The sequence below is a fragment of the Chiloscyllium punctatum genome, chromosome 22, assembly GCF_047496795.1.
Source record: "Chiloscyllium punctatum isolate Juve2018m chromosome 22, sChiPun1.3, whole genome shotgun sequence".
Lineage (NCBI taxonomy): Eukaryota > Metazoa > Chordata > Chondrichthyes > Orectolobiformes > Hemiscylliidae > Chiloscyllium > Chiloscyllium punctatum.
Genome location: NC_092760.1, coordinates 58,667,266 through 58,694,075, shown reverse-complemented (window position 1 = coordinate 58,694,075; position 26,810 = coordinate 58,667,266). Strand labels below are relative to the sequence as shown.

Here is a 26,810-nt window from a genome sequence, read left to right as displayed (position 1 = left end):
ACTATTTTGTGTAGTGACAGTGTAAGTCACTAAAGAAGCTGGAGATTCTCTTCAAATAACTTTTGCCTCTTGTCATATAAGGACCTGCTGATACAAGCAGCCAATGAACAACATGCATGCTGTTGAGAGCTCATTGAAATCAGGCAATGTGGCAGTCGGGAATAATATACAGTACACTTCATTTGTAAGTGCAAAGTTGAAACACGTATTGTCAGCTCAATACCAATTTAGCAAGTCTTGAATAAATTCCATTGTCAGAGATAGGTATTAGGTCAGGTCTACCACCCAGATGCTTGCAATTTTAAATTGTAACAACTCACCTTTCTTTTTCGAGACATCCTCTGCATTTCGTTGTCCATTCCCAAATATGCCTTCAGGTTGTTCAGATTCATTCTGTGATCCTGCATCATCGTCATCAAGATATAAAGCAGACAGTGTAAACCCAGCAGTGTTTGTGAGTATGAACTGTACTGACAATGCTTTTGTGTGATCGTGAATTTCACACAAACCTTACTTGAGTTCAATGCAGCTGTCCCTATGGACAGATGATGCCACTTTTCAGATTAGTGCTGCATTAATGTTCTCTTAATTATTGCAGAGCTGTTGCTCACTGAGTGTATTACGCCCCAGTCTATTGTTCCTGCCATCTGTTTACCTGAGTCAACTATTTTATGAAGAATTCTACAACTTGTTGATTGAAGTGGTCCTGGCATGCACTTGTGAAATGTCTGGAAGTGGTTAAATAATTGAATAAATCATTTAGTTTGGTGTAAGGATAGATCAGTGGAATTCACAGGAGAAAATGCAATCAGTTCTTGAATTTGAGAAGGCAGATTTTTACCTTGCCCATATTGTGTCAACTGTGAATCGATGTCTTTTTAAAAATGATATATTGGCATTTCCAAGATGGAATTTGCTGAAGACCTGGCATGTTGGGTGTGCACACAAAAATTTAACATACAGAAATTGTGCTGAGTAATGTACATAGGATTTGCAACAATACTGTGAAGGATGAAAAGAGGAGATGCTTTCTGAAGGCTGTTTCAGTTTGGATATGTGGAGAACAGGGAGGGATTCCACCATGTACAATGTGCAAAGTAAATCTGCAATGTGCAATGTGTAGGACCCAGCGTTGCTGATGACTAAAGCTGTCATTTCACAAAGAAACCAACCTGTCCCCATTTGCCTTCATTGATCTTGTTGGGTTACGGTTCCCCTGAGTGTTGATGAGGTCACAGTCACGAAGATGGCTTTTGCCATCAGGAACCTGGTCATGGGTTACGTGGCAATTGTACATATTTCCCTTTGAGTCCATGCATATTGAATGGCACTGATTTCTAAACTAAGGGCTTTTAACTCCCATAGCGGACCACAGCTCTGGGAAATCTCTGTACTTTGGGAAATCATGTCAAAGGATGAAAGGTCACTGAAATGTGTAGAAACACTTGCTCAAATACCTGTTAGTGTTTGAGGGCCATTGGTAGTGTGTGCTGCCTTTAGCACAGTGTTCAGTGTGTGACTAAGAAGTTAATCAGACAAGTTTAGATTTGAGGACTGATTGTTGGGTATTGGATGATGCAGGTATGGTAAATGGTGTGATTTGGATGAAATGGCCTCTCTGCATGAACACAGTCACATCAACATCTTTAGTGCGATTGTTCAAAATGTTCCTGAACAGCATTCATAGTCTTGAAATGACATTGCAAAATTCACCTACTCTGCTTCCATTGGCTCCTAAACACCTGTGTAGATACCCCATGCTCCTCTCAGAGGGCAGATAATTCCTCCTTTTTAATATTCTCCTTCTTGTTGTCAAACCCAATGTCTCGTAAAATCTTATGCACGCTACCTCAGACTTTTTAAACCATTGATGGATGTGTCAGAGCACATGTTTGTTTTACAAGTGATTGCACTAATTTGTGTAGTGACAATGTAAGGCCACTTAAGGGGCTGGAGATTCTCTTGAAGTGACTTTTGCCCATTGGAATATGAGGGCCTGCTGATGCCTGCCACCAATGAACAACATGAATGCAGTTGAGAGCACATTGAAATCAAGAAATGCAACGGGCAGGAATAATGTACAGTACACCTCACGTGCATAGGCAACATTTAAACATGTACTGCCATCTCAAAACCACGGCTTGAACAAATGTCAGAGTTACGGATCAGGTCAGGTTTTGCACCCAGATAATCACGTTTGAATTGCTCACATTTTTAAGCTGTTGCAACTCACCTTCATCTTTTGAGTCATCCTTTGCATTTTGTTGTGCATTTCCAACAGTGTCTTCAGGCTGTTCAGAGAAACTCTGTGGTCCTGCATCATCATCATCAAAATTTAAAATAGACGGTGTGAACACAGCAATGTTTGCAAGTATTAACTGCATTGACAATGCTTTTGTGTGATCATGAATTTCACACAAACCTTACTTGAGCTCAGTGCAGCTGTCTCTGTGGACAAATGATGCTACTTTTCAGATTAGTGCTTCATTTATGTTCTTTCAATTATTACAGAGCTGTGGCTCACTGTATAGATTACACCCTAGAATTCCGTTCAAGCCATCCATTTTCTTGAGTCAACTATTGTATGATGAATTCTGTAACTCCGTGATTGAAATGGTCCTGGCATGCACTTGTGAAACCATTGAATAAATCATTTAGTTAGTTGTAAGGGTAGATCAGTGGAGTTCTCAGAAGAAAATGCAATCAGTTCTTGAATTTGAGATGGCAGGTTTTTTCCATACCCAAACAATGTTAATTATGACACTGCATTTTTAAAAATATGATGTTCTGGCACTTCCAAGATGGAATTTGCTCAAGACCTAGACTGGGAACTGAGCACACAAAAATCTGACTCATAGAAGTTTTGCTGACTAATGTAAACAGCATTTGCAACAATAGTGCAGTCGACCAAACAGGGAGATGTTTTCTGATGAGTGTTCAAGGCTGAAAATTCTGGAAAACACGGAGGTCCTCCACAAACGTAGGTCCGTAAACATGCTACAGCGGAATATAGGACTCAATGCTGCTAATGGCTCAAGATCTCATTTCACAAGGAGACCAACCTACAATTCGACTCCATTGATCTTGGTGGGTAAGGTTATCCTGAATGCTGATGCTGTCATAACCATGAAAATGGCTTTTACCATCAGGAACCTGCTCATGAGTTACATGGAAATTGTATATTTTTCCCTTTTAGTCCATGCTTATTGAATGGCACTGATTTCTAAACTAAGGGCTTTCATCTTGTAAAGCTGACCACAGCTCTGAGAAATCTCTGTTCTTTGGGAAATCATATCAAATGATGAAAGGTCATTGAAATGTGTATAAACAGTTGAACACTGCATGCTTGAATAGCTGCCAGTGTTTGAGGGCCATAGGTAGTGTGTGCCGGTTTTGGCACAGTGTTCCAGTGTGACTAAGCAGTTAATCAGACAAATTTGGATTTGAGAACTGATTGTTGGGAGTTGGATGATGGGGATGTGGTGAATGGTGTGGTTAGGATGAAGTGGTCTCTCTACATGAACACAATCACATCCACAACGTGATGGAGATTATTAACGGTATTCCTGAACAGCATTCATGGTCTTGGAATGACATTACCACATTCACCTGCTCTGCTCCCATTCTAAACACCCGTGTGGATACCACATGCTCCTCTCAGAGAATAGCACATCCCTTCTTTTTAATTTCTCCACCTGCATATCAAGCCCAGTGTCAAGTAAAAAACCTTAGTGCATGATACCTCAGACACTTTAACCATTCATGTAACTGGCAGACCATATGTTTGTTTTCCAAGTGACTGCACTAATTTGTGCAGTGACAATGTAAGTCCACTAAGAGAGCTGGAGATCCACTTCAATTAACTTTTGACCCTTGTAATATAAGGGCCTGCTGATGCATGCCAGCACTGAACAACATATACAGGATAGATCGAATGAATCCTTAGAAGAGTATAAAGGCAGTAGGAGTATACGTAAGAGAGAAATCAGGAGGGCAAAAAGGGGACATGAGATAGCTTTGGCAAATAGAGTTAAGGAGAATCCAAAGGGTTTTTACAAGTACATTAAGGACAAAAGTGTAACTAGGGTGAGAATAGGGTCCCTCAAACATCAGCAGGTCAGGCAGCATCCAAAGAGCAGGAGAATTGACGTTTCGGGCATAAGCCCTTCTTCAGGAATCTTTTTTGACACATTTTTCAGCTCTGATCTCCTCACTTTCTCCTAGTTGATTTTAACCTATTGCGAATCCTCTTGCAAGGATGCCTTCCTTGAAGAAGCTCTCTTCCTCCATCTACAAGGAAAAAAATCCTGAAGAAGGGCTTATGCCCGAAACGTGGATTCTCCTGCTCCTTGGATGCTGCCTGACCTGCTGCGCTTTTCCAGCAACACATTTTTCAGCTCTGATCTCCAGCATCTGCAGTCCTCACTTCCCCCTCAAAGATCAGCAAGGCGGCCTTCGTGTGGAGCCACAGAAAATGGGGCAGATACTAAACGAGTATTTTGTATCAGTATTTACTGTGGAAAAGGACATGGAAGATATAAAAGGTAGGGAAACAGATGGTGACATCTTGAAAAATGTCCATATTACAGAGGAGGAAGTGCTGGAAATCTTGAAACACATAAAAGTGGATAAATCCCTAGGACCTGATCAGGGGTGCCAGAGAACTCTGTGGGAAGCTAGGGAAGTGATTGCTTTTTACTGAGATATTTGTATCATCGATAGTCACAGGTGAAGTGCCAGAAAACTGGGAGTTGGCTAACGTGGTGCCACTGTTTAAGAAAGGTGGTAAGGGCAAGCCAGGGAACTATAGACCAGTGAGCCTGACCTCGGTAGTGGGCAAGTTGTTAGCGGGAATCCTGAGGGACAGGATGTACATGTATTTGGAAAGGCAAGGACTGATTAGGGATAGTCAACATGGATTTATGCATGGAAAATCATGTCTCACAAACTTGATTGAGTTGTTTGGAGAAGTAACAAAGAGGATTGATGAGGGCAGAACAGTGGATGTGATCTATATGGACTCCAGTAAGGTGTTCAACAAGGTTCCCCATGGGAGACTGATTAGCAAACTTAAATCTCATGGAATGCAGGGGGAACTTGCCATTTGGATACAGAACTGGCTCAAAGGTAGATGACAGAGGGTGGTGGTAGAAGGTTGTTTTCCAGACTGGAGGCCTGTGACCAGTGGAGTGCCACAAGGATCAGTGTTGGATCCATCACTGTTTGTCATTTGTATCAATGATTTGGTTGTGAGCATAAGAGGTATGGTTAGTGAGCTTGCTGATAACACCAGAATTGGAGGTGTAGTGGACAGCAAAGAAGATTACTTTAGATTACAATGGGATCTTGATCAGATGGGCCAATGGGCTGAGGAGTGGCAGATGAAGTTTAATTTAGATAAATGTGAGGTGCTGCATTTTGGAAAAGCAAATCTTAGCAGGACTTATACACTTAATGGTAAGGTCCGAGGGAGGGTGGCTGAACAAAGAGACCTTGGAGTGCAGGTTCATAGTCCTTGAAAGTGGATTTGCAGGAAGATAGGATAGTGAAAGCGGCGTTTGGCATGCTTTCCTTTATTGGTCAAAGTATAGTGTACACGAGTTGGGAGGTCATGTTGCGGCTGTACAGGACATTGGTTTGGCCACTGTTGGAATATTGCATGCAATTCTGGTCTCCTTCCTATCGGAAAGATGTTGTGAAACTTGAAAGGGTTTAGAAAAGATTTACAAGGATGTTGCCAGGGTTGGAGAATTTGAGCTATCGGGGGAGGTTGAACAGGCGAGGGCTGTTTTCCCTGGAATGTTGGAGGCTGAGGGGTGATGTTGTAGAGGTTTATAAAATTATGAGGGGCATGGATAGGACAAATAGACAGAGTCACTTCCCTGGGTTGGGGGAGGCCAGAACTAGAGGGCATAGGTATAAGGTGAGAGGAGAAAGATATAAAAGAGACCAAAGGCACATACTTTTTCACTCAGAGGGTGGTACGTGTCTGGGATGAACTGCCCGAGGACGTGGTGGAAGCTAGTACAATTGCAACATTTAAAAGGCATTTGGATGGGTATATTAAAAAGGAAGCGTTTGTGGGATATGGGCCATGTGCTGGCAGTTGGGACGAGATTGGGTTGGGATATCTGGTAGGGATGAGTTTAACCGAATGGTCTGTTTCCATGCTGTACATCTCTATGACTCTCTATGACTCTATGTTTAGCGCTCACTGAATTCAAGCAATGTGGCAGGTGCGAATATGTAGTACAACTCATTTGTAAAGGTAAAGTTGAAACACGCGCTGTCATCTCAATACCAGTTAAGGCAATTTGAAGAAATTCCATTGTCAGAGGTTTGTGTGAGGTCAGGTCTAGCACCCAGATGATTACATTTTAATTTCTCACATTGCTAAATTGGAGCAACTCACCTTTCTCTTTTGAGTCATCCTCTTTATTTTGTTGTCCATTTCCAACAGTGTCTTCAGGCTGTTTATATTCATTCTGTGGTCCTGCATCATCATCAGTAAAATATAAAACAGACAGTATAAACCCAGTACTGTTGCAAGTTTGAACTGCATTGAAAATGCTTTTGTGTCATAATGAATTCCACACAAATGTTACTTGAGTTGAATGCAGCTGTCTCTATGGACAAATGATGCTACTTTTCAGATTTGTGCTGATTTAATGTTCTATCACTTTTTGCAGAGTTGTTGCTCACTGTGTGTATTATGCCCTCGTTTTCTCTTCATGCCATCCATTTACCTGAGGCAACTATTGTATGATGAATTCCACAACTTGGTGATTGAAATGATCCTGGCATGCACTTGTGAAATGTTTGAAGTGGTTAATTCATTGAATAAATCATTTGGTTGGGTTTAAGGATAGATCAAGGATAGTTCTCAAGGATATGGATAGTTCTCAGAAGAAATTCAATCAGTTCCTGAATTTGAGAGGGCATATTTTGGCCTTGCCCAAATCATGTCAACTGTAATCTGTATCTTTTTAAACATGATGTTCTGGCATTTCCAGGATAGAATTTGCTGAAGACCTGGCGTGTGGTGGAGTGAGCACACAAAAATCTGACAGAAAGAAATTGTGCTGAATAATGTTCACAGGATTTGTAACAATAGTGCAAAGGACAAAACGTGGAGATGCTTTCTGAAGGCTGTTTCAGTTTGAATATTCTGGAGAACAGGGAGGAACTCCACCAGGTACAATGTGGTAAGTAAACCTGCTTTGATGCAATGTCGGACCCAGTGCTGCTGATGGCTGAAGCTTTCATTTCATAAGAGACCAAGCTGTCTGCATTTTGGCCCCTGTGGTCTTGCTGGGGTAAGGTCCCCCTGAGTGCTGATGCTGTCACAGACACAAAGATGGCTTTTGTCATCAGGAACCTGGTTATGGATTATGTGGCAATTGTACATATTTCCCTTTGACGACATGCATATTGAATGGCACTGATTTCTAGACCAAGGGCTTTCACCTTGTATAGTTGGCCACAGCTCTGGGAAATCTATGTACTTTGGGCAATCATATCAAAGGATGAAAGGGCATTCAAAAGTGTGGAAACACTTGAACACTGCATGCTTGTATAGCTGCCAGTGTTTGAGGGTTTTAAGATGTTTGTGCAATTGTTGGCACAGTGTTCAATTAGTGATTAAGGATTTCATCAGCCAAGCTTGGGTTTGAGGACTGATTGTTGGGTTTAAAGGATGGGGATGTAGTGAATAGTGCAATTGGGATGAAACGCCCCCTCTACATGAACTAAGTCACATCAAAAACTTGAGTGAGATTGTTAAAGATTTTTCTGAACAGCATTCATAGTCTTGGAACGGCATTGCGACCTTCACCTGCTCTGCTTCCATCGGCTTCTAAACACCTGTGTGGATACAATGTGCAACCCTCAGAGGACAGCACATCCCTGCTTTTAACATTCTCCATCTGGATCTCAAGCCCAATGCCTAGAGAAAAACCTTGTGCATGCTATCTCAGACTTTTGAATTATTCATGGTAGTGTGAGAGCATCTGTTTGTTTTACCAGTGTCTGCACTAATTTGTATCATGACAATGTAAGGCCAGTAAAGGAGCTTGAGATCCTCTTGAAGTAACTTTTGCCCCTTGTAATATGAATACCTGCTGATGCCTGCGCTCGATGAACAACATGCATGCCGTTCAGAACACACTGAAATCAAGTAATGTGGCAAGCGGGAATAATTTACTGTGAACCTCATTTGCAAAGGCAACGTTTAACCGCATGCAGTCATCTCAATACAGATTTATCAGATCTTGAACAAACTCCCCTGTCAGAGTTATGCATTAGTTCACACCTTTCAACCAGATGATTACAGTTGAACTGTGAGCATTTTTTAAACTGGAGCAACTCACCTTTCTCTTTTGAGTCATCCTCCACATTCCCAACAGTGACTTCAGGTTGTTTCAATTCATTCTGTGATCCTGCATCATCAGCATCAAAATATAAAGCAGACAATGTAAACCCAGCAATGTTTGCAACTTTGAACTGCATTAGTTATGCTTTTGTGTGATCATGAATTTCACACAAACCATATTTGAGCTCAGTGCAGCTGTTCCTATGGACAAATGATGCTACCTTTCAGATTAGTGCTGCATTAATGTCCTCTCAATTATTGCAGAGCTTTGCTCATTGTGTATATTACACCCCAGTCTGCTCTCCATTCCATCCGGTTACCTGAGTCAACTACTGTATGAAGAATTCTCCAATTTGGTGATTAAAATGGTCCTAGCATGCACTTGTGAAATGTCTGGAACTGGTTAAATCAGTGAATAAATCATTTCGTTTGGTGTAAGGATAGATCCGTGGAGTTCACAGGAGAAAATGCAATCAGTTCTTGAATTTGAGAAGGCAGATTTTTATCTTGCCCAAATCACGTCAACTGTAAACTGGAACCTTTTAAACATGATGTTCTGGCGTTTCCAGGATGGAATTTGCAGAAGACTGGCATTAGGTGGAGTGAGCACACAAAGGAACTGTGATGAATAGTGTACATAGGATTTGCAACAATAGTGCAAAGGACGAAAAGTGGAGATGCTTTCTGAAGGCTGTTTCAGTTTGAATATTCTGCAGAACAGGGAGGAACTCCACTAGGTACAACGTGATAAGTCAACCTGCTTTGATACAATGTAGAACACAGTGTTGCTGATGGCTGAAGCTGTCATTTCTCAAGGAGACCAGCCTGTCTGCAATTCGACATCTTGGCTCTTGGTGGGGTAAGGTTCACCTGAGTGCTGGTGCTGTCACAGACACGAAGATGGCTTTTGCCATCAGGAACCTGGTCTTGGGCTATGTGGAAATTGTGCATATTTCCCTTTGAGTCCATGAAAATTGACTAGCACTGATTTCTAGACCAAGTGCTTTCATCTTGCATAGCTGACGACAGCTCTGGGAAATCTCTGTACATTGGGTAGTCATATCAAATGATGAAAGGTCATTGAAATCTGTAGAAACAGTTGAACACTGCATGCTTGAATAGCTGCCAGTGTTTGAGGGCCATAGGTAGTGTGTGCCGGTTTTGGCACAGTGTTCCAGTGTGACTAAGCAGTTAATCATACAAATATGGTTTTGAGGACTGATTGTTGGGAGCTGGATGATGGGGATGTGGTGAATGGTGTGGTTAGGATGAAGTGGTCTCTCTACATGAACACAATCACATCCACAACGTGAAGGAGATTATTAACGGTATTCCTGAACAGCAGTCATGGTCTTGGAATGACATTACCACATTCACCTGCTCTGCTTTCATTCTAAACACCCGTGTGGATACCACATGCTCCTCTCAGAGGATAGCACATCCCTTCTTTTTAATTTCTCAAGTCCACTGCCGAGAAAAAAAACCTTTGTGCATGCTACCTCAGACATTTTAACCATTCGTGTAACTGGCAGACCATATGTTTGTTTTCCAAGTGACTGTACTAATTTGTGCAGTGACAATGTAAGGCTGGAGATTCATTTCAAGTAACTTTTGACCCTTGTAATATAAGGGCCTGCTGATGCATGCCAGCAATGAACAACATAGACAGGATAGATCGAATGAATCCTTAGAAGAGGATAAAGGCAGTAGGAGTATACGTAAGAGAGAAATCAGGAGGGCAAAAAGGGAACATGAGATAGCTTTGGCAAATAAAGTTAAGGAAAATCCAAACGGTTTTTATAAATACATTAAGGACAAAAGGGTAACTAGGGTGAGAATAGGGTCCCTCAAAGATCAGCAAGGCGGCCTTTGCATGGAGCTGCAGAAAATGGGGCAGATACTGAACGAGTATTTTGCACCAGTATTTACTGTGGAAAAGGACATGGAAGATATAAAAGGTCGGGAAATACATGGTGACATCTTGAAAAATGTCCATATTACAGAGGAGGAAGTGCTGGAAATCTTGAAACACATAAAAGTGGATAAATCCCCAGGACCTGATCAGGCGTGCTATAGAACTCTGTGGGAAGCTACGGAAGTGATTGCCGGGCCTTTTACTGAGATATTTGTATCATCGATAGTCACAGGTAAAGTGCCGGAAAACTGGGAGTTGGCTAACGTGGTGCCACTGTTTAAGAAAGGTGGTAAGGACAAGCCAGGGAACTATAGACCTCGGTAGTGGGCAAATGTTGGCAGGAATCCTGAGGGACAGGATGTACATGTATTTGGAAAGGCAAGGACTGATTAGGGATAGTCAACATGGATTTATGCATGGAAAATCATGTCTCACAAACTTGGTTGAGTTTTTTGAAGAAGTAACAAAGAGGATTGATGAGGGCAGAACAGTGGATGTGATCTATATGGACTTCAGTAAGGCATTCAACAAGGTTTCCCATGGGAGACTGATTAGCAAGGTTAAATCTCATGGAATGCAGTGGGGACTTGCTATTTGGATACAGAACTGGCTCAAGAGTAGAAGACAGAGGGTGGTGATGGAGAGTTGTTTTCCAGACTGGAGGCCTGTGACCAGTGGAGTGTCACAAGGATCGGTGTTGGGTCCATCACTGGTTGTCATTTATATCAATGATTTGGATGTGAGTGTAAGTGATACAGTTAGTGAGTTTGCTGATGACACCAAAATTGGAGGTGTAGTGGACAGCAAAGAAGATTACCTCAGATTATAATGGGATCTTGATCACATGAGTCAATGAGCTGAGGAGTGCCAGATGAAGTTTAATTTAGATAAATGTGAGGTGCTGCATTTTGGGAAAGCAAATCTTAGCAGGACTTATACACTTTATGGTAAGGTCCGAGGAAGGGTGGCTGAACAAAGAGACCTTGGAGTGCAGGTTCATAGCTGCTTGAAAGTGGGGATAGGATAGTGAAGGCATTTGGTATGCTTTCCTTTATTGGTCAGAGTATTGAGTATAGGAGTTGGCAGGTCATGTTGCGGCTGTACAGGACATTGGTTAGGCCACTGTTGGAATATTGCGTGCAATTCTGGTCTCCTTCGTTTTGAAAAGATGTTGTGAAACTTGAAACGGTTCAGAAAAGATTAACAAGGATGTTGCCAGGTTTGTAGGATTTGAGCTATAGGAAGGGGCTGAACTGGCTGGGGCTGTTTTCCCTGGAGTGTCAGAGGCTGAGGGGTGACCTTATAGAGGTTTATAAAATTACAAGGGGCATGTATAGAGTAAATAGGCTAAGTCTTTTCCCTGGGGTCGGGGAGTCCAGAACTAGAGGGCATAGGTATAGGGTGAGAGGGGAAAGATATAAAAGAGACCTAAGGAGCAATTTTTTCACTCAGAGGGTAATACTTGTGTGGATTGAGCTGCCAGAGGAAGTGATGGAGGCTGGTACAATAGCAACATTTAAAAGGCATTTGGATGGGTATAAGAATAGGAAGGGTTTGGAGGGATATGGGCTGGGTGCTGGCAGGTGGGACTAGATTGGATTGGGATATCTGGTCAGCATGGATGGGTTGGACCGAGGGGTCTGTTTCCATGCTGTACATCTCTATGACTCTCTATGACTCTATGTTTCACGCTCACTGAATTCAAGCAATGTGGCAGCTGCGAAAAATGTAGTACAACTCATTTGTAAAGGCAAAGTTGAAACACGCGCTGTCATCTCAATACCAGTTAAGCCAGTCTTGAAAAAATTCCATTGTGTGAGGTCATGTCCAGCACCCAGATGATTACTTTTTAATTTCTCACGTTGCTAAATAGGAGCAACTCACCTTTCTCTTTTGAGTCATCCTCTTTATTTTGTTGTCCATTTCCAACAGTGTCTTTAGGCTGTTTATATTCATTCCGTGGTCCTGCATCATCACCAGTAAAATATAAAACAGACAGTATAAACCCAGAACTGCATTGAAAATGCTTTTGTGTGATCATGAATTCCACACAAATGTTACTTGAGTTCAGTGCAGCTGTCCCTATGGACAAATGATGCTACTTTTCAGATTAGTGCTGATTTAATGTTCTTTCAATTTTTGCAGAGCTGTTGCTCACTGTGTGTATTATGTCCTTGTCTTCTGTTCATGCCATCCATTTACCTGAGGCAACTATTGTATGATGAATTCCACAACTTGGTGATTGAAATGATCCTGGCATGCCCTTGTGAAATGTTTGAAGTGGTTAATTCATTGAATAAATCATTTGGTTGGGTATAAGGATAGATCAAGGATAGTTCCCAAGGATAAGGATAGTTCTCAGAAGAAAATTCAATCAGTTCCTGAATTTGAGAAGGCATATTTTGGCCTTGCCCAAATCATGTCAACTTTAATCTGTATCTTTTTAAACATGATGTTCTGGCATTTCCAGGATAGAATTTGCTGAAGACCTGACGTGTACTGGAGTGAGCACACAAAAATCTGACAGAAAGAAATTGTGCTGAATAATGTTCACAGGATTTGTAACAATAGTGCAAAGGACAAAACGTGGAGATGCTTTCTGAAGGCTGTTTCAGTTTGAATATTCTGGAGAACAGGGAGGAACTCCACCAGGTACAATGTGGTAAGTAAACCTGCTTTGATGCAATGTCGGACCCAGTGCTGCTGATGGCTGAAGCTGTCATTTCATAAGAGACCAAACTGTCTGCATTTTGGCCCCTGTGGTCTTGCTGGGGTAAGGTCCTCCTGAGTGCTGATGCTGTCACAGACACAAAGATGGCTTTTGCCATCAGGAACCTGGTCATGGATTATGTGGCAATTGTACATATTTCCCTTTGAGGACATGCATATTGAATGGCACTGATTTCTAGACCAAGGGCTTTCACCTTGTATGGTTGGCCACAGCTCTGGGAAATCTCTGTACTTTGGTAAATCATATCAAATGATAAATGGTCGTTGAAATGTGTGGAAACACTTGAACACTGCATGCTTGAATAGATGCCAGTGTTTGAGGGCTTTAGGATGTTTGTGCAAGTTTTGGCTCAGTGTTAAGTGAGTGATTAAGGAGTTAACTAGACAAGTTTTGGATTTGAGGACTGATTGTTGGGAGGTGCATGATGGGGCTATGTTGAATGGTGTGAATGGGATGAAATCGCCTCCCTACATGAACTCAGTCACTGATTGAGATTGTTAAAGATTTTCCTGAACAGCATTCATGGTCTTGCAGTGACATTGCTACCTTCAACTGCTCTGCTTCCACCGGTCTCTAAACACCTGTGTAGATACCACGTGCTCCTCGCAGAGGATAGCCCATCCCTCCTTTATAATTTCTCCACCCACATCTCAAAACCACTGCCAAGTGAAAACCTTTCTGCACGCTACCTCAGACTTTATCACCATTGGTGATATGCAGTGACAATGTAAGTCCACTGAAGGAACTGGCAATTGTCTTCAAGTAACTTGTGCCCCTTGCAATATAAGGACCTGTTGATGCATGTCACAAATGAACAACATGCATGCTGTTGAGAGCACACTGAAATCAAGCAATGTGACCGGTGGGAATAATGTACAGTGCACTTCATTTGCAAAGGCAACGTTTAAACATGTGCTGTCATCTCAATACCCATTTTTCAGGTCTTGAACAAATTCCATTGTTATGTAATAGGAATGGTCCAGCATCCACTGATTAATTTTTAATTGCTCACATTTTTAAATGATTGCAACTCACGTTTCTCTTTCGAGTCATCCTGTGCATTTTGCTGTCCATTTCCAACAGTGCCTTCAGGTCGTTCATATTCATTCTCTGATCCTGCAACATCAGCATCAAAATTGAAAGCAGACAGTGTAAACCAAGTAGTGTGCTTGAGTTCAAACTGCATTGACAATGCTTTTGTGTGATCATGAATTTCACACAAACCTTATTTGGATTCAGTGCAGCTATCTATGTGGACAAATGATGTTACTTTTCAGATTAGTGCTGCATTAATGTTCTCTCAGTTATTGCAGAGCTGTTGCTCACTGAGTGTATTACGCCCCAGTCTATTGTTCCTGCCATCTGTTTACCTGAGTCAACTATTTTATGAAGAATTCTACAACTTGTTGATTGAAGTTGTCCTGGCATGCACTTGTGAAATGTCTGGAAGTGGTTAAATAATTGAATAAATCATTTGGTTTGGTGTAAGGATAGATCAGTGGAATTCACAGGAGAAAATGCAATCAGTTCTTGAATTTGAGAAGGCAGATTTTTACCTTGCCCATATTGTGTCAACTGTGAATCGTTGTCTTTTTAAAAATGATATATTGGCATTTCCAAGATGGAATTTGCTGAAGACCTGGCATGTTGGGTGTGCACACAAAAATTTAACATACAGAAATTGTGCTGAGTAATGTACATAGGATTTGCAACAGTACTGTAAAGGATGACAAGTGGAGATGCTTTCTGAAGGCTGTTTCAGTTTGGATATGTGGAGAACAGGGAGGGATTCCACCATGTACAATGTGCAAAGTAAATCTGCTTTGGTGCAATGTGTAGGACCCAGCGTTGCTGATGACTAAAGCTGTCATTTCACAAAGAAACCAACCTGTCCCCATTTGCCTTCATTGATCTTGTTGGGTTACGGTTCCCCTGAGTGTTGATGCTATCGCAGACACAAAGGTGGCTTTTGCCATCAGGAACCTGGTCATGGATTACGTGGCAATTGTACATATTTCCCTTTGAGTCCATGCATATTGAATGGCACTGATTTCTAAATTAAGGGCTTTTAACTCCCATAGCGGACTACAGCTCTGGGAAATCTCTGTACTTTGGGAAATCATGTCAAAGGATGAAAGGTCATTGAAATGTATAGAAACACTTGCTCGAATAATTGTAAGTGTTTGAGGGCCATTGGTAGTGTGTGCTGCCTTTAGCACAGTGTTCAGTGTGTGACTAAGGAGTTAATCAGACAAGTTTAGATTTGAGGACTGATTGTTGGGTATTGGATGATGCAGGTATGGTAAATGGTGTGATTTGGATGAAATGGCTTCTCTACATGAACACAATCACATCAACATCTTTAGTGCGATTGTTCATAATTTTCCTGAACAGCATTCATAGTCTTGAAATGACATTGCAAAATTCACCTACTCTGCTTACATTAGCTCCTAAACACCTGTGTAGATACCCCATGCTCCTCTCAGAGGGCAGATAATTCCTCGTTTTTAACATTCTCCTTCTTGTTGTCAAACCCAATGTCTCGTGAAATCTTATGCACGCTACCTCAGACTTTTTAAACCATTGATGGATGTGTCAGAGCACATCTTTGTTTTACAAGTGATTGCACTAATTTGTGTAGTGACAATGTAAGGCTACTTAAGGGGCTGGAGATTCTCTTGAAGTGACTTTTGCCCATTGGAATATGAGGGCCTACTGATGCCTGCCACCAATGAACAACATGAATGCAGTTGAGAGCACATTGAAATCAAGAAATGCAACGGGCAGGAATAATGTACAGTACACTTCACTTGCAAAGGCAACATTTAAACATGTACTGCCATCTCAAAACCACGGCTTGAACAAATGTCAGAGTTATGGATCAGGTCAGGTTTTGCACCCAGATAATCACGTTTGAATTGCTCACATTTTTAGACTGTTGCAACTCACCTTCATCTTTTGAGTCATCCTTTGCATTTTGTTGTGCATTTCCAACAGTGTCTTCAGGTTGTTCAGAGAAACTCTGTGGTCCTGCATCATCATCATCAAAATTTAAAATAGACGGTGTGAACACAGCAATGTTTGCAAGTATTAACTGCATTGACAATGCTTTTGTGTGATCATGAATTTCACACAAACCTTACTTGAGCTCAGTGCAGCTGTCTCTGTGGACAAATGATGCTACTTTTCAGATTAGTGCTTCATTTATGTTCTTTCAATTATTACAGAGCTGTGGCTCACTGTATAGATTACACCCTAGACTTCCGTTCAAGCCATCCATTTACTTGAGTCAACTATTGTATGATGAATTCTGTAACTCTGTGATTGAAATGGTCCTGGCATGCACTTGTGAAACCATTGAATAAATCATTTAGTTAGTTGTAAGGATAGATCAGTGGAGTTCTCAGAAGAAAATGCAATCAGTTCTTGAATTTGAAATGGCAGGTTTTTTCCATATCCAAACAATGTTAATTATGACACTGCATTTTTAAAAATATGATGTTCTTGCACTTCCAAGATGGAATTTGCTCAAGACCTAGACTGGGAACTGAGCACACAAAAATCTGACTCATAGAAGTTTTGCTGACTAACGTAAACAGCATTTGCAACAATAGTGCAGTCGACCAAACAGGGAGATGTTTTCTGATGAGGGTTCCAGGCTGAAAATTCTGGAAAACACGGAGGTCCTCCACAAACGTAGGTCCGTAAACATGCTACAGCGGAATATAGGACTCAATGCTGCTAATGGCTAAAGATCTCATTTCACAAGGAGACCAACCTACAATTCGACTCCATTGATCTTGGTGGGTAAGGTTATCCTGAATGCTGATGCTGTCATAACCATGAAAATGGCTTTTACCATCAGGAACCTGCTCATGGGTTACATGGAATTTGTATATTTTTCCCTTTTAGTCCATGCTTATTGAATGGCACTGATTTCTAAACTAAGGGCTTTCATCTTGTAAAGCTGACCACAGCTCTGAGAAATCTCTGTTCTTTGGGAAATCATATCAAATGATGAAAGATCATTGAAATGTGTAGAAACAGTTAAACACTGCATGCTTGAATAGCTGCCAGTGTTTGAGGGCCATAGGTAGTGTGTGCCGGTTTTGGCACAGTGTTCCAGTGTGGCTGGAGGTTGGCTAACGTGGCGCCACTGTTTAAGAAAGTGGTAAGGACAAGCCAGGGAACAATAGACCAGTGAGCCTGTCCTCGGTTGTGGGCAGGTTGTTGGCGGGAATCCTGAAGGACAGGATGTACATGTATTTGGAAAGGCAAGGACTGATTAGGGATAGTCAACATGGATTTATGCATGGGATATCATGTCTCACAAACTTGATTGAGTTGTTTGGAGAAGTAACAAAGAGGATTGATGAGGGCAGAACAGTGGATGTGATCTATATGGACTCCAGTAAGGTGTTCAACAAGGTTCCCCATGGGAGACTGATTAGCAAACTTAAATCTCATGGAATGCAGGGGGAACTTGCCATTTGGATACAGAACTGGCTCAAAGGTAGATGACAGAGGGTGGTGGTGGAAGGTTGTTTTCCAGACTGGAGGCCTGTGACCAGTGGAGTGCCACAAGGATCAGTGTTGGATCCATCACTGTTTGTCATTTGTATCAATGATTTGGTTGTGAGCATAAGAGGTATGGTTAGTGAGTTTGCTGATAACACCAGAATTGGAGGTGTAGTGGACAGCAAAGAAGATTACCTCAGATTACAATGGGATCTTGATCAGATGGGCCAATGGGCTGAGGAGTGGCAGATGAAGTTTAATTTAGATACATGTGAGGTGCTGCATTTTGGGAAAGCAAATCTTAGCAGGACTTATACACTTAATGGTAAGGTCTGAGGGAGGGTGGCTGAACAAACAGACCTTGGAGTGCAGGTTCATAATCCTTGAAAGTGGATTTGCAGGAAGATAGGACAGTGAAGGCGGCGTTTGGCATGCTTTCCTTTATTGGTCAAAGTATTGTGTACAGGAGTTGGGAGGTCATGTTGTGGCTGTACAGGACATTGGTTTGGCCACTGTTGGAATATTGCATGCAATTCTGGTCTCCTTCCTATCGGAAAGATGTTGTGAAACTTGAAAGGGTTTAGAAAAGATTTACAAGGATGTTGCCAGGGTTGGAGAATTTGAGCTATCGGGGGAGGTTGAACAGGCGAGGGCTATTTTCCCTGGAATGTTGGAGGCTGAGGGGTGACGTTGTAGAGGTTTATAAAATTATGGGGGCGTGGATACGATAAATAGACATAGTGACTTCCCTGGGTTGGGGGAGGCCAGAACTAGAGGGCATAGGTATAGCGTGAGAGGAGAAAGATATAAAAGAGACCTAAGGCACAACTTTTTCACTCAGAGGGTGGTACGTGTCTGGGATGAACTGCCCGAGGACGTGGTGGAGGCTAGTACAATTGCAACATTTAAAAGGCATTTGGATGGGTATATGAATAGGAAGGGTTTGGGGGATATGGGCCATGTGCTGGCAGTTGGGACGAGATTGGGTTGTGATATCTGGTAGGGATGAGTTTAACCGAATGGTCTGTTTCCATGCTGTACATCTCTATGACTCTCTATGACTCTATGTTTAGCGCTCACTGAATTCAAGCAATGTGGCAGGTGCGAATATGTAGTACAACTCATTTGTAAAGGCAAAGTTGAAACACGCACTGTCATCTCAATACTAGTTAAGGCAATTTGAAGAAATTTCATTGTCAGAGGTTTGTGTGAGGTCAGGTCTAGCACCCAGATGATTACATTTTAATTTCTCACATTGCTAAATTGGAGCAACTCACCTTTCTCTTTTGAGTCATCCTCTTTATTTTGTTGTCCATTTCCAACAGTGTCTTCAGGCTGTTTATATTCATTCTGTGGTCCTGCATCATCATCAGTAAAATATAAAACAGACGGTATAAACCCAGTACTGTTGCAAGTTTGAACTGCATTGAAAATGCTTTTGTGTGATAATGAATTCCACACAAATGTTACTTGAGTTGAATGCAGCTGTCTCTATGGACAAATGATACTACTTTTCAGATTAGTGCTGCATTAATGTTCTCTCAATTTTTGCAGAGCTGTTGCTCACTGTGTGTATTATGCCCTCGTTTTCTCTTCATGCCATCCATTTACCTGAGGCAACTATTGTATGATGAATTCCACAACTTGGTGATTGAAATGATCCTGGCATGCACTTGTGAAATGTTTGAAGTGGTTAATTCATTGAATAAATCATTTGGTTGGGTTTAAGGATAGATCAAGGATAGTTCTCAAGGATAGGGATAGTTCTCAGAAGAAAATTCAATCAGTTCCTGAATTTGAGAAGGCATATTTTGGCCTTGCCCAAATCATGTCAACTGTAATCTGCATCTTTTTAAACATGATGTTCTGGCATTTCCAGGATAGAATTTGCTGAAGACCTGGCGTGTGCTGGAGTGAGCACACAAAAATCTGACAGAAAGAAATTGTGCTGAATAATGTTCACAGGATTTGTAACAATAGTGCAAAGGACAAAACGTAGAGATGCTTTCTGAAGGCTGTTTCAGTTTGAATGTTCTGGAGAACAGGGAGGAACTCCACCAGGTACAATGTGGTAAGTAAATCTGCTTTGATGCAATGTCGGACCCAGTGCTGCTGATGGCTGAAGCTGTCATTTCATAACAGACCAAGCTGTCTGCATTTTGGCCCCTGTGGTCTTGCTGGGGTAAGGTCCCCCTGAGTGCTGATGCTGTCACAGACATAAAGATGGCTTTTGCCATCAGGAACCTGGTCATGGATTATGTGGCAATTGTACATATCTCCCTTTGAGGACATACATATTGAATGGCACTGATTTCTAGACCAAGGGCTTTCACCTTGTATAGTTGGCCACAGCTCTGGGAAATCTCTGTACTTTGGGCAATCATATCAAAGGATGAAAGGGCATTCAAAAGTGTGGAAACACTTGAACACTGCATGCTTGTATAGCTGCCAGTGTTTGAGGGTTTTAAGATGTTTGTGCAATTGTTGGCACAGTGTTCAATTAGTGATTAAGGATTTCATCAGCCAAGCTTGGGTTTGAGGACTGATTGTTGGGTTTAAAGGATGGGGATGTAGTGAATAGTGCAATTGGGATGAAACACCCCCTCTACATGAACTAAGTCACATCAATAACTTGAGTGAGACTGTTAAAGATTTTCTTGAACAGCATTCATAGTCTTGAAACGACATTGCGACCTTCACCTGCTCTGCTTCCATCGGCTTCTAAACACCTGTGTTTAAGATCGTTGTGCAAGTATTGGCACAGTGTTCAATTAGTGATGATTACCGTTGAACTGTGAGCATTTTTAAACTGGAGCGACTCACCTTTCTCTTTTGAGTCATCCTCCACATTTTGTTGTCCATTCCCAACAATGACTTCAGGTTGTTTCAATTCATTCTGTGATCCTGCATCATCAGCATCAAAATATAAAGCAGATGGTGTAAACCCAACAGTGCTTGCAATTTTGAACTGCATTGACAATGCTTTTGTGCAATCATGAATTTCACACAAACCTTTTTTGACTTCAGTGCAGCTGTCCCTATGGACAAATGATGCACCTTTCAGATTCGTGCTGCATTAATGTTCTCTCATTTATTGACAAAGCTGTTGCTCACTGTGTGTATTACGCCCTAGTCTTCTGTTCATGCCATCCGTTTACCTGAGTCAATTATTGTATGAAGAATTCTCCAACTTGGTGATTGAAATGGTCCTGGCATGCACTTGTGAAATATTTTGAAGTGGTTAAATCATTGAATCAATCATTTAGTTGATTGTAAGGATAGATCAGTGAAGTTCATAGAAAAACATGCAATCAAAAATGTAATGCAATTTGAGAAGGCAGATTATATCTTGCCTAAATCATGTCAACTGTAAACTGCAACCTTTTAAAAATGATGTTCTGGCGTATCCAGGATGGAATTTTCTGAAGACCTGACATGTGGTGGAGTGAGCACACAAAAATCTGACACAAAGGAATTGTGCTGAATGGTGTACATAGGATTTGCAACAATAGTGCAAAGGGCAAAAAGTGGAGATGCTTTCTGAAGGGCGTTTCAGTTTGAATATTCTGCAGAACAGGGAGGAACTCCACCAGGTACAATGTGGTAAGGAAAGCTGCTTTGATGCAATGAAGGACCCAGTGTTGCTGATGGATGAAGCTGTCATTTCACAAGGAGACCAACCTGTCCCCATTTCGACTCCAGTGATCTTGGTGGGGTAAGGTTCCCCTGAGTGCTGACACTGTCACAGACACAAAGATGGCTTTTGCCATCAGGAAGTCAGTCATGGGCTATGTGGAAATTGTACATATTTCCCTTTGAGTCCATGAAAACTGATTGGCACTGATTTCTAGACCAAGGGCTTTCACCTTGTATGGTTGGCCACAGCTCTGGGAAATCTCTGTACTTTGGTAAATCATATCAAATGATAAATGGTCGTTGAAATGTGTGGAAACACTTGAACACTGCATGCTTGAATAGCTGCCAGTGTTTGAGGGCTTTAGGATGTTTGTGCAAGTTTTGGCACAGTGTTAAGTGAGTGATTAAGGAGTTAACTAGACAAGTTTTGGATTTGAGGACTGATTGTTGGGAGGTGCATGATGGGGCTATGTTGAATGGTGTGATTGGGATGAAATCGCTTCTCTACATGAACTCAGTCACTGCATGAGATTGTTAAAGATTTTCCTGAACAGCATTCATGGTCTTGCAGTGACATTGCTACCTTCAACTGCTCTGCTTCCATCGGTTTCTAAACACCTGTGTAGATACCACGTGCTCCTCGCAGAGGATAGCACATCCCTCCTTTATAATTTCTCCACCCACATCTCAAAACCACTGCCAAGTGAAAACATTTCTGCACGCTACCTCAGACTTTATCACCATTGGTGAATGTGTAAGAGCACATGTTTGTTTTACAAGTGATTGCACTCATATATGCAGTGACAATGTAAGTCCACTGAAGGAACTGGCAATTGTCTTCAAGTTACTTGTGCCCCTTGCAATATAAGGACCTGTTGACGCATGCCACAAATGAACAACATGCATGCTGTTGAGAGCACACTGAAATCAAGCAATGTGACCGGTGGGAATAATGTACAGTGCACTTCATTTGCAAAGGCAACGTTTAAACATGTGCTGTCATCTCAATACCCATTTATCAGGTCTTGAACAAATTCCATTGTTATGTAATAGGAATGGTCCAGCATCCACTGATTAATTTTTAATTGCTCACATTTTTAAATGATTGCAACTCACCTTTCTCTTTCGAGTCATCCTGTGCATTTTGCTGTCCATTTCCAACAGTGCCTTCAGGTCGTTCATATTCATTCTCTGATCCTGCAACATCAGCATCAAAATAGAAAGCAGACAGTGTAAACCAAGTAGTGTGCTTGAGTTCAAACTGCATTGACAATGCTTTTGTGTGATCATGGATTTCACACAAACCTTATTTGGATTCAGTACAGCTGTCTCTGTGGACAAATGATGTTACTTTTCAGATTAGTGCTGCATTAATGTTCCCTCAGTTATTGCAGAGCTGTTGCTCACTGTGTGTATTACACCTCAGTCTGCTGTTCATGCCATCCGTTTACCTGAGTCAACTATTATATGAAGAATTGTATAACTTGGTGATTGAAATGGTCGTGGCATGCCCTTGTGAAAATTTTTGAAGTGGTTAAATCATTGAATAAACCATTTAGTTTGGTGTAAGGATAGATCAGTGGTGTTCTTAGAATAAAATGGAACCAGTTCTTTATTTTGAGAAGGCAGATTTTGGCCGTGCCCAAATGATGTTAACTGTAAACTGCATCTATTTCAACATGATGTTCTGGCATTTCCATGAGAGAATTTGCTGAAGATCTGGAATGTGGAATGAACCCACATAAACCTGACACAAAGAAATTGTGCTGAATAACGTACATAGGATTTGCGACAAGACTGCAAATGACCCAAAGGGGAGATGCTTTCTGAAGCATTTTTCAGGCTGAATATTCTGGAGAATATGGACATCCTCCACCATTTACAATGTGGTAAGGAAACCTGCTTTGGTGCATTGTAGGATCCAGTGTTGCTGATGGCTGGAGCTGTCATTTCAGAAGGAGACCAACGTGTCCTCCATTTGGCCCCAGTGATCTTGATTCTGCTGAGTGCTGATGTTGTTGCAGACACAAAGATGTCTTTTGCCATCAGGAACCTGGTCATGGGTTACATGGAAATTGTAGTTTGGCTAACATGGTACCATTATTTAAGAAGGGTGGTAAGGACAAGCCAAGGAACTATAGATCAGTGAGCCTAACGTCAGTGGTGGGCAAGTTGTTGGAGGGAATCCTGAGTGACAGGATTTACATGTATTTCGAAAGGCAAGGACTGATTCGGGATAATCAACATGGCTTTGTGCATGGGAAGTCATGTCTCACAAACTTTTAAAAGTTTTTTTTAAAAAGTAACAAAGAAGATTGATGAGGGCAGAGTGGTAGATGTGATCTATATGGACTTTAGTAAAGCAATCTACAAGCTTCCCCATGGGAGACTGGTTAGCAAGGTTAGCTCTCATGGAATACAGGAAGAACTCACCATTTGAATACTAGCTCGAAGAACGAAGACAGAGGGTGGTGGTGGTGGAGGGTTATTTTTCAGACTGGAGGCCTGTGACCAGTGGAGTGCCACAAGGATCGGTGTTGGGTCCACTACTTTTCATCATTTATATAAATGATTTGGATGTGAGCACAAGAGGTATATTTAGTAAGTTTGCAGCTGACACCAATATCAGAGATGTCGTGGACAGTGAAGAAGGTTACCTCCGATTGCAACAGGACCTTGAACAAAAGGCCAAGGGGCTGAGAAGTGGCAGACAGAGTTTAATTTAGATAAATATGAGGTGTTGCATTTTGGGAAAGCAGACCTTAGCAGGACTTATACACTTCATGGTAAGGTCCTCGGGAGTGCTGCTGAACAAAGAGACCTTGGAGTGCATTGCTCCTTGAAAGGAGAGTCACAGATAGAAAGGGTAGTGAAGAAGACATTTGGTGTTCTTTCCTTTATTGGTCAGAGTATTAAGTAAAGGAGTTGAGAGGTCATGCTGCGGCTGTACAGGACATTAGTTCAACCACTTTTGGAATATTACATGCAATTCTATCAGAAGGATGTTGTGAAATTTGAAAGGGTTCAGAAAACATTGACATGGATGTTGCCAGGGTTGGAGGATTTGAGCTACAGGGAGAGGCTGAAGAGGCTGGGGTTGTTTTCTCTGGAGCGTCGAAGGCTGAGGGGTGACCTCATGGAGGTTTATGAAATCATGAGGGGCAGGGATAGGTTAAAGAGGCAAAGTCTTTTCCCAGGGGTGGGGAGAACTAGAGGGCATAGGTTTAGGGTGAGAGGGGAAAGATATAAAAGGGACCTAAGGGGCACTTTTTCATGCAGAGGGTGGTACGTGTGTGGAATTAGCTGCCAGAGGAAGTGGTGGAACTTGTACAATCACAATATTTAAAAGATATCTGGATGGATACATGAATAGGAAGGGCTTAGAGGGATATGGGCCAAGGATGACAGTTTCCTTCCCTGAAGGACATTAGTGAACCAGATGAACCAATCTTCATTGGACAATAAGTTCCAGATTTTTATTGAATTCAAATACCACCATCTGCCATGGTGGGATTCGAACCCAGTCCCCAGAATATTACCTTGGTCTCTGGATTAACATTCCAGCAATAATGTACTCGGTCAGCGCCTCCCCTGTAATGTAAGGTCCTGCTGATACATGCAGCCAATGAACAACATGCATGCCGTTGATAGCACACTGATATCAAGTAATATTGCCGCTAGCAAAAATGTACAATACACCTCTTTTGCAAAGTCAAGGTTTAAATACATACTGTCATTTCAATGCAAATTAATCAGGTCCTGAACAAATTCCATTTTCAGAGTTGTGCCTATTTAATTGCTCATATTTCCAACTCACCTTTCTCATTTGAGGGATCCTCTGCAGCTTGGTTTGTATTTGCAGCGTTATTTTCCTGATGCTTAATGACATTCAGGGATTCTACATCATCACAAAAATACAAAATAGACAGTATAACTCCAGTAATATAAGGGAGTAGAAACTACAGTGATAATGGTTGATCACACAAACCTTATTTGTGCTCAGTCCAACTGTCTCTATGAAAAAATAATGATTTTGCTCCAGGCATGCATTTGTGGGGTATGTCAAAGCATTGTACAAATTGTGCAGTTTGTTAGAGGGAGAGGTGAATGGCTTTCTTAGATTGAAATGCAATCAGTTCTTGAATTTGACGATGTTAGAATGTTAGCTTCCCCGGCTGTTATGGCATCTATGAAATTGGGTGTAATGATAGATCAGTTCAGTTTTCAGGCAAAATTGCAATGAGTTCTTGAATTTGAGAAGCTGGGAATTTTACCTTGCCAGAATGATGTCAACTGTGAAACTGTATCTTTTAACCAATGACGTTCTGGTATTTCTAAGATGAAATTTTCTCAAGAAGTGGCATGGGAGACCAACACACAATAATCTGACACAGAGAATCTGCTGATTGATGTACATACGGTTTGCTCCATAGTGCAAAGGAGCAAAAGGAGAGATCCTTTCTGATGTGTCTTTAGGGGTGAATATTTAGGAAAACAGGGAGGACCTCCATCAGTTACAATATGGTAAGTAAACCTGCTTTTGTGCAATATAGGACCCAGCGTTGCTGATGGCTGAAGCAGTCATTTCACATGGAGACCAAGCAGTCCTCCATTTAACCTCAGTGACCTTGGTGGGCTGAGGTTCCCCTGAGTGCTGATGCTGTCACTACCATGAGGATGGCTTTTGCCATCAGGAAACTGACCACAATTTAGGTAGAACTTCTCCCCAGCGCCATTTCCAACTGAGATCAGGCATGCTTTTTAGACCAAGGACTTTCATCTTTCAAAGCTGACCACAGCTCTGGTAAATCTCTGTACTTTGGGGAATCATATCAAATGGTGAAAGATTTTTGAAAAGTGCACAAACAGTTGAACTCTGCATGGTCAGAATGCTGCCAGTGTTTGAGGTCTGTGGGTTGTGGCTGCAAGTTTTGACACACAGTTCAGTGTGTGATGAATGGGTTCAGCAGATAAGTTGAAATTTCAACACTGATTGTTGGTAGCTAGTTGGTAGCAATACAGAGAATGTTGTTAATGGTGTACTTGGCAGGAAATCTCCTTTGGAGGTGAACACAGTCACATTGATAAAGTGAGTGGGATTGTTGAAGTTCTTCTTGAACAGTAGTCATGGTCTTGGAATGACATTATGACATTCACCTGCTCTGTTTCCATCAGCTTTGAAACGCATGTGAGGATACTACATATGCCCCACAGAACACAGCACACCTGGTCTTTTTTACTTCACCACCTCAATCTCTACTCCAGTGCTTCATAAAAACCTTAGCAGATTTACCTCACACATTTTAATTGTTGTTAGAAGTGTCTGAGAATAAGTTTAGTTTGCACTTGATTGCACTAGTTTTTGCAGGAACAATGTAAGGCCACTATAGGAGCTGCTTTAAGTAACTGTAGCCTCTTACAATATAAGGACCTGCCAATGGATATCACTGGCAGTGCACTGAAATCAAATATTACAGCAGGTAGCAAACATGTACAGTGCACCAGTGATGTACAGACAAGGATGAAACATACTGTCAGGTCAATACCAATTTACCAGACCTTGAACCTAATTCCATTATCAGAAGTTTGCATTAGATCAGGTATACACCCAGAGAATTACTTCTTAATTGGTCACACTT

At 41.6% G+C, this 26,810-nt stretch overlaps 1 protein-coding gene across 1 annotated transcript in view; it reads right to left on the bottom strand.

The window, feature by feature from the left end:
• LOC140493887 (uncharacterized) overlaps positions 1 to 26,810 on the bottom strand; it is a 115,188-nt gene that overhangs the window by 72,055 nt on the left and 16,323 nt on the right. The window contains exons 6-16 of the mRNA XM_072592881.1: positions 24,989 to 25,069; positions 22,288 to 22,368; positions 20,359 to 20,439; positions 18,813 to 18,893; positions 15,967 to 16,047; positions 14,053 to 14,133; positions 12,171 to 12,251; positions 8,370 to 8,438; positions 6,413 to 6,493; positions 2,234 to 2,314; positions 321 to 401 (exon numbers count right to left, since the gene is read on the bottom strand). Of these exons, the coding sequence (XP_072448982.1) occupies positions 321 to 401; positions 2,234 to 2,314; positions 6,413 to 6,493; positions 8,370 to 8,438; positions 12,171 to 12,251; positions 14,053 to 14,133; positions 15,967 to 16,047; positions 18,813 to 18,893; positions 20,359 to 20,439; positions 22,288 to 22,368; positions 24,989 to 25,069 (879 nt within the window). The remainder of the gene's footprint in view (positions 1 to 320; positions 402 to 2,233; positions 2,315 to 6,412; positions 6,494 to 8,369; positions 8,439 to 12,170; positions 12,252 to 14,052; positions 14,134 to 15,966; positions 16,048 to 18,812; positions 18,894 to 20,358; positions 20,440 to 22,287; positions 22,369 to 24,988; positions 25,070 to 26,810) is intronic.